At 44.0% G+C, this 8878-nt stretch overlaps 1 protein-coding gene across 1 annotated transcript in view; it reads left to right on the top strand.

The window, feature by feature from the left end:
* The window catches only part of gpr158b (G protein-coupled receptor 158b), a 496707-nt gene that overhangs the window by 224490 nt on the left and 263339 nt on the right, over positions 1-8878 (top strand). The window contains exon 5 of the mRNA XM_037682052.1: positions 8252-8320. Coding sequence (XP_037537980.1) covers positions 8252-8320 — 69 coding nt within the window. The remainder of the gene's footprint in view (positions 1-8251; positions 8321-8878) is intronic.

The following is an 8878-nucleotide window of genomic DNA, read 5'->3' on the forward strand; positions in this document are numbered from 1 at the left end:
CTAATGCTACGGTTGAGGATAAAATCAGTCTGATAAGGCTCACTTCGGACAGAGAGGTGTTCACCTTCATCGAGCGTCAACCTGATGCCACGAGAAGGGATTACAACCTTCTGTGTGAAGCTTTGATCAGGGAATACGACCCCTGCACGGGGCCTGGTGGTTTCCCAGCTGCAGACAAAGTCACGCAAGGGAAGCATGAACATCCAAAGGTTTATTACAAAAGAATCTTCCAAGCTTATTTTGGTTACAGAAATGAAACCGGAATGGAGGAAGAAGAAGGTTTTAAATTTGTTTTCAGCAAAAATCTCCACACTGACATTAAAATGTCAGTACAGACGATGGCTAATTTCAAAGAAAAATCCATCAATGAGATTAAACAGTGTGCTGTGAATGTGTTTGAGGCATGTTCTCATGCTAAGACGCCCATAAAGGTGTTTCCTGGTGTAAAGGTTAAACCCCATTCGCTAGAACTGGAAGGACGGCGTGCATCGCCTCCTCCTCCTAAGAAAGGCGAGAAAAAGCAGTCTTTTCAAACTAACAAACCGCGTCATGAAGGTGCACGCTGGGACAAAAAAGCTCCTCTTTCAGAGGATGAACGTGATTATCGTAAGTGGGGTGTGCGTAGGACGAAAAGATATGGGAACCAAGGTGACCCATATTATCAGGGGAAGTCCGAAAAGGAACCCCCAATAGACGTACCTAACCATCCCCCACCTCGGACGAAACGAACCGAGGCGAAAAAATCACAAAGGTTCCAGAAACAAGGCCCTACACCTCTGAGCTCGGAAGAGACAGAGAAACTACGCTGGTTGTTAGAAACTTTGAAACACACTGACACGGGAACCCGACCTAGAGCACTATGCAGTGATGTAATCACTATTACATCAGAGGGCGCGAATGACAACATCACAGATGTCGGTGGTACACACTAAGACATTGTTGTTGTGGCCTCCAACAACCTCTCATCGGAAGAGGGGGGGGTGAACTCACACACAAACGATGACGAGTCATCGCAAGCTGAACACTCAGAAACCGCTACTGCTGTGCTGACGGTTCAGACAAACCAAGATAACACAGACAAGGCTGAACGTGTGAAGAAAAGTAAAAAAAAACCTAAGAGGTTTCTGTGTAACTTTTTCAGAAGGGGGGTCGCCAAGAAGGCATACCTGTCAGTAACGCTTGAAGGTGTCCTCACACATGAAGCACTACTGGACGGTGGGGCGGACATAACAATTATGTCAGCTAAACTGTTCGAGGAGCTGAGGACAGCCGCTAGCAGTGTTAACAGGGTAATACCTCTTACAGAATGTGCTATAGAAATGCAGGGTCTCTCAGAGAAGAGGACAACCCTGACAGCTATAGCAATGGTTCACATGCAGATTGGCAGAATGACACTATGCCACCCGGTACACGTGTCTCGTGTTGACTCATTCCCATTTTTGGTTGGCCAGGATTTTATAAATCGTTTCGACGCGATTATAGATTATGGTGATCAGACGATGTGGGCAAAGGTGAGCAAACCACTGCCAATAGAATTGCCTCATGAGTGTAACACAGACTGCCTAACAGCAGGTACCGCGGAAGGCGCAAAGGACTCCTCAGCCGAGGACACGAGCCCGGTGAGTATTCCTTTGAAATCATGTGAAACCAAAGAGACCCACCCGGTGGTCCAAACTCTGACCCAACAAGACAGCCTCCTCTATGAGCTGGAGCAGTCAGAGTCCACAAAACACTACCTACCACTGGTAGTTAAAGGTGTAGAGATCCAAGGGTCCCACACCGACGATGCTGTTCTGTCTCTGTGGACAGATAAATCAGCAATTAACCAAGCTTTCTATGAAACCTTGGTTCACAAACACGTGGATCTAGAACTAATTAAAAAAGCTTTCCGCTTTCCATTAGTTCCCAATAGTTCACAGGTAATGACCGCAGAAGGAGTCATTAACCTAAAACTAAACTGGAACCAACGAGAACTGGTTCACCCGTTTCTCGTGATCCAAAACTTACCACATGCAACCTACATAGGCTCTGACATAATGGTAAGGTTGGGTGTCCACGTGGACACCATCAACAAGGTGCTGTGGTCCCTAAAACCAGCCACAAAGGATCCTCCTGTGCTAGACACAGCAAACCTTAAGGCTGGGCAGACCATTCCAGAGGCCTGCCAGGTTGCTAGCAACCAAACCACCACAGTACCACCTCAGGTGATTAACCTAATGGTGCGAATCCACATCATAGCTGGACAAGCTATTAGCCATAAACAGGCATATTTTCAACCTTCTCCTGCGTTTTTCAACTTGGGACTGTCCGTGGAAGCCACAAACCAAGTGAGCCTTGACTCCAGGACCACATCTATTGCTGTGTGTAACACAGGCACGGATGAGGTGCTGATCCCAAAAAACACTATGCTAGGATGGTTGATTTCCACTGATTTTCATGATTTTGAACTAGGCATTCCATTTCTGGGAGGACTCCCAGATAACCTGGTACCGAGTCAAGAAACTGGGCCAGTATGGTTCACAAAACCAACACAGGCCATAGCTCTTTTCTCAACCGATGACGTCGACCAAGGACCTCAAACCTATGGTGTCTTACCCATAGACAGGTCCGACGACTCAGAAATGGATTTGTTGGAGCTCCCCAAAGAGCAAGAACCCTTATCAGTCTCATCCCAAATTGAACAGGTGGTCGCCCAAGCCGACGCTCTGACATCTGATGAAGAAAGAGACAAACTTCGCCAAGTTCTTTTAAAATATGAAAAGTCATTTTCAACTGACCCAGACATCATCCAACTTCAGAAGTTGGATCCTACAATTAACTCGATGGTACTGTATCTGACTGACCCAGACAAATACACTCCATCAAAAGGCGAACTGGATTCCAATCCAGACCTTAAAGTCCTCTTTCAGCTGCGCAAACAGTTAAAACTACTCAAGGACAACCTAACTTTAGCTCATGGAGCGACGTCCTCACCCGTGTTCGCGGTCCCCCATGACCGAAGGGGGGTGACGCCAGTTAGGGTAATTTTACCAGATGCGATAACGTGATCAAATCTGACATTCAGAGTGAGTGGCGCACCGAAACGCCGTTTTCTAGTTGCTTAATCACTACTTTTGTCAATGTTGAAACGTTGTTTTACTGGTTGCTTAGTCACTGTTTTCGTCGATGTTGAGACATCGTTTAATTGGTTTTTGGAATTGTTTCTGAACACCCCAAGTAAGAATGAGTTTTGTATGTATTTTAGTTGGAGACTGTAAAGGACTTTAACTATGCCAACATGCAGTTCACTCGTCAAAACCTAATCTTTGCGGAGTCAATGTAGATTAATGCTACATTAAGTACCATGACTTACATTGGTCTCACAACGCTTAAGCCGAACCTACTCGAACAATTCTATTCGGGGGATAGCTAATTCTTTTTGATGAGTCTCGCCATAGACTCCAAAACATTTATGGGAAACCAAACACCCAATCTCAAGTCGTTCGTCTAAAAGGACAACAGACAATTAAACCAACTATAGTTGCCATGTAAGTCTAACATAGACAATGTTAGCGATGATGGTATAGTTGGAACACCCTTCTATAGGTATAGACCCCTATAACTACCCTTTTCAGCATGTTCCACCCTTTAACTGGTAGCTGTAGCTGATCCCAATCATAATAGCTTACACACCAGGTGCATATAGGTTAAGGCCTTATGTAAAATCCCCTTCATAAGCCCACCTTAAACCACATAATTGCATGACACATTGAACCAGAACGGCACCGACTGGACGTCACCCAGCGACGACCTTCGCTGGAGGAGACCTGCAATCCTGACGTTGGTCTCCAATCTTCATCCAGTGGCCACATCTTCAGTTCAATCAAGAGAAGTGCTGGAGGTAGTTGGGAGTTCTTTTGAGTCTCGTGGGGATTATGGAATCTTCCACATCTGAGTGGAACTCTGACGGGCTCACAGCTCATGTGAGTCCACCTGGGAGGTGAGCGTGCTGTTGAACGAAGTACTCTCACGACTCCTGAGGTCACAGCTGTTCTTACGGAGACGCTGAAAAGAGTTGAAAGAAAACTCTACACCGGAGCCGAAACTATCGTCTACAAAGGTAAAAGAGTCGATCTTCACTTGCGAGTGTACCGTGGGTTAAGCTGCGTCCAAAGGAGCGTGTTGTTCTGGTTATGCAGACACATTCCCTCACCCATCTCTCTCCATTTAAACTTAATTTCCCATCTTTAAAACTCTTCTATCTGCCAGTAATTAATCCAGATATTTTCAGAAATGTCTGTTGTATTTCAGTTGCAAATAAGAAATCATGGCCGTATGATTTCTCATTGTAAAGCTCATTAATTAAGCTGTGTTAATTGTAATCAATCTGCCAATTATTGTAAATGTGTGATATGTTTTAAATCGTTTAAAATAAACGACTCACTGTTGTTGATGAGTCAGAAATTAAAACACGTTTCCGGCCACATTTAATCATTCAAGGCACGATAGAACTCAGTCCAGAAAAATGAAAGAATCCGTTTAAATTATGGATAATATCAGACAGGTATCATTCATTACACAGATCATCTGGTGTTGAATGTTACTGAATAGTAGTGGGTTTTAAAACTGGACTTGAAAACCGAGAGGGAGGGGGCCTGTCTAACAAGCAGAGGTAACTCGTTCCAAAGTCTTGGTCCTGCTACAGAGGAGGCCCTGTCACCTCTGCGCTTATGACGAGTTCCTGGAAATGTGAGGAGCAACTGGTCCGCTGACCTCAGGGTGCGTGGTGGGACATACGGCTGTAGCAGATCAGAGAGATGGGGGCGACACTATTTAGCGATTTGTAGACATACAGTAGTAGGAGTAAGCTGTTGGGGGAAGAATCAGTTTTGTGTTGTGTGTGTCCTTGACTGTTGAAGCCTTCCAGATCGAAGGTGAAACGTTTCAGCACAAAAAAAAGAAACTGTCCAGATGACCCGACTGAAAAATGCTGTAATGTATACCTGGATTATTGAGCATGGAATTTTTTGTTTTCAAACAGTTTGACACAACTGTCAACAAGGAAGAGGGCCGGCAGAAGAGGACGGGGCATGCCAAAGACACCACCTTAGCACCAACATAACTGGTTTGTTCCATTTTGGAGTAAGCTTTTGAGGGAAGAATCAGTTTTCAGTTGTGTGTGTCCTTGAATGATGAAGCCTTCCAGATCAAAGGTGAAAGCGTATTAATCCTCTTGAAAGTACTACTTACTTGGGCTGAGGTCACGCTGAGATGCTCTTCATCTGGTGGTGATGTGAGACTGGTGCTGGGTGGTCTGTTTGGGTCTTCAAAGCCTGCATAGAACTTGTTGAGGGCATCAGGCAGAGATGGGTGTTTGGGGCATTGTTCACTCCTTCCTTTATAATCTGTTATTTACTTAATGCCCCTCCACATGCTCCGAGGGTCTTGTGAGATGAATTGACCCTCAATCCTCTGTGCATATGTGGCCTTGGCCTTCTTAATACGAGCAACCAGCTCTTTCCTTGTCCTACTCAGCTCCTCTGAGCTTCCAGACCTGAAGGCAGTGTTCCTGGCTTCCAGCAGGGTGCGCACCTTTGCATTCAGCCAAGGTTTTCTGTTTGGGTAGATTTTAACATATCTGATAGTGGAGACGGTGTCAGTGCATGTACTAATGTAACCCAGAACTAATGTGTATTGGTCCAGATCACGCAATCCTCCATTTTCAGCAGCTTCTCTGAAAACCTGCCAGTCTGTTCAATCAAAACAATCTCTCAGTAAGGGGCCACTGTCCTGGATTCAACATTTAACTTTCTTATGTACCGGTCTGGAACATCTCAGCAAGGGCATGTAAGCCAGAGCCAGGAAGATTGAAATGTGGTCTGACAGTCCTAGGTGGGGGTGGGGTTTGGCTTTGTATGCGTCTTTTACGTTCGTGTAAACACGGTCCAGCGTGTGGCCTCCATGTGTTGGAATTGCCACATGTTGATAAAAGCTTGGGAGACAGTCCTTTGGATTCACGTGATTAAAGTCTCCAGCTACAACGTAAAGAACCTCGGGGTGTTCGTTCTGCAGCGAGCTGATGATATCATGTAGCTCCTGCAGTGATTCATTAGCATTAGCGTCTGGAGGAATGTAAAAGACCGTGATGAAAGTCACTGTGAACTCGCAAGGTAGATAATGTGGCCGGCATTTCACTGTTATTTGCTCCAAAGCTTTTGAGCATGAGCTTTTTACAACAGTACGGTTTGTGCTCCAACTTTTAATCACGTAAATGCATACTCCGCCTTCCCATGATTTCCCCGTTAGCTCGTTGCAGCGGTATGCTCGAAAAAAGAGTCCGTCATCCAGCTGAAAGACTGTATCCGACGTTTCGCTTGTAATCCATGTTTCCATGAGGCAAAGCACCACACACTTCTTCATCTCTTCTGAGGCGCCCACTCTCAGACAAAGTAAATCCATCTTGTTGTTCAACGAGCGGACGTTCGATAGAAAGAGAGATGGCATCAGGAGTTTTCCGGCTTTAGCGTTAGCTCGTAGCCTCACCGTAACCCCGCCCGGCATCCTCTCCTCTTAAGCCGGGAGCAGCGCTTCCTCTTCGGTCCACTGGAATGCCTCTGTTGCAGCTTCCAGGTAGATGACTTTAAGATCTGCATTCTGCCAAACGTAGTTTTGAGTTTGTTGCTGATTTCTGCTATATTTCGTGGCAAATCCACTCCTATTCTCATCAGTTCGGTTCAGCTATAGTTTACACGCATAAATCGTGCGGAGTCAGGCATAGAGTCGATATCAAAACTTCTAAAAACTGTGATAGTACCGGGAGCCTGTGAAGTTGCAACTGCTCTGAGCGCGGCCATCTTGCAAAGATGATTTACCCATTCATACAGCACTCTACTAGATCTCAACAAATCTAATTGAACAAATCATTCTAAAAAGACTAATCTGTACTTTATCTCATTCATACACTGATGGGACACACATCAGAGGCAATGATGAGTTCAGTGTCTTGCCCAGGGACACTTTGGCATGTGACTGCTGGTGGATTCGAACCCCCAACTCTTGCATTGGAGGACGACTGCTCTAACCACTCAGCCACAGCCGCCCCATGGATTGTGTAGGGATTGTGCCATTTGATGGTGTGTCTCGGCCCTGCTCCTCGTGTCATTTCACCTGTTCCTCACACCTGTGATCCTCACATGTGTTTTGTGTTTAGTCCTTGTCAGTGTTGGTAATTAAGTCTGTGTCTCTGTGTTAGTCCTCACCCTGGCATTGGCTCCTGTCACCTCGGTCTTCTGTGTTTCCTGTTCCCGAGTGATTATATAAGTCTGCTGCCCCGGCAGCCTTTTGTGTTTTATAAATAAATCAATATTACCTTCTCCCCCCGAGTTCCTTGCACCTGTCTACACCACTGGGTTCGACATTAAAGCACTGATCACGACAGTTCAAACATCAATGCCTTCACCTGTTTGAGGTTTTGACCCGTTCTGAATTCCCAAACTGAAAAAGTTGGTTTTGTAGAAACACCCAGCCCCTACCTGCCCTGTCGAGCTGCTATCAGAACACGGATGTAGACAGAAGCGATGAGGCGTGGAAAGACAGACAGCTCCCATGGACTCTCTCAGCTACATCACTGTAATCAATCAGGCCTTGAGAATAATAAAAAACATATCTCTTGCCATCTCTTTACTGACTGGTCACATGAAGACTGATTATTTCATAGAGTAAGGATCATGGAACATTTAATATAATTCACAATAACAGTACAGAAGTAGTACATAAATACTTTAATCAAGTAAAAAATGTGGAGCACAGTGAGTGCCAAAAATACACATTCCCTTGACAAATGCCTTCCCCCCAATAAATACCATAAAATAAATATTTTGTTAATTTTAAAATAAATTGAAATCTATTTTTTTTATTTTATTTAAAAGATTAAAATGTATAAAGTATTTTCTATTTTATGCATTTATTTAAGGCTGAAATATCTCAAAAATATTGACTTCATTGATGAAAAATATTAAAATACAGTATAGCATTTTTAAGCAGCTAAATAAGGTGATCAGTCTTTCCCCTAAGGAACCTGAATAAGTAAAGACAAGATAAGACAGAACGTTATTGATCCCGCAAGAAATTGCTGGTGGTCATAAAGTTGATGGCCATTACAAGAGTTGAATCATCAGAACAACCAACAGTCTGTGTTGCAGTAAAGCCAGTCAGATACAAAAAGATAATGTTAGAACTGAGCAGTTTCCTGTTTCTTCCTCCTGTCTGACAGAGCATACGGACGTCTGGGCTCGTTCTGCTGGAAACCATCCTGTTTGGGGCACTGCTGCTTTACTTCCAAGTAAGTCTGTGGTTTTGTCTCAGAAAGAAAACTCGTCTATTTCAACATTGTGATTGAAATTATGTGTAAAAATCCTGTGATTATACACCAAAGTCCATGCTCAGTAAACCAGGTAGAAATCCAACAATGTTCAGTCAGGTCATGTCAACGGTTTCTTTTTGCTGAGACGTTTTGTCCTTCATCCAAATGCCATCTTCAATCTGAGAAGCCACCAACACAAACTGATTCCCACAAACAGTATACTCCATACTGTTTTACTAGATTATTGAGGATGGACTTTGATGTTTAGTTTACTCTACAGTGAATAAGAAAACTTGCTAGTGCTAAGATGGCCTCCAGGTCTCGCCTTCTCCCTGGTCAACTCCTCTGAGACAGTCATGCCAAAGTGGTTCACAACACCAAAGTTCATGCTCAATAATCTAAGTATAAAATCCAACAATGTCTGATTAGTTACCATATAAGGGTGTTGCAGTTCACCTGCATTAAAGTACAGATACATACATAAATACATACATACATACATACGTATATATATATATATATATATATATATATATA

The sequence above is a fragment of the Nematolebias whitei genome, chromosome 9, assembly GCF_014905685.2.
Source record: "Nematolebias whitei isolate Nwh7 chromosome 9, NemWhi1, whole genome shotgun sequence".
NCBI lineage: Eukaryota > Metazoa > Chordata > Actinopteri > Cyprinodontiformes > Rivulidae > Nematolebias > Nematolebias whitei.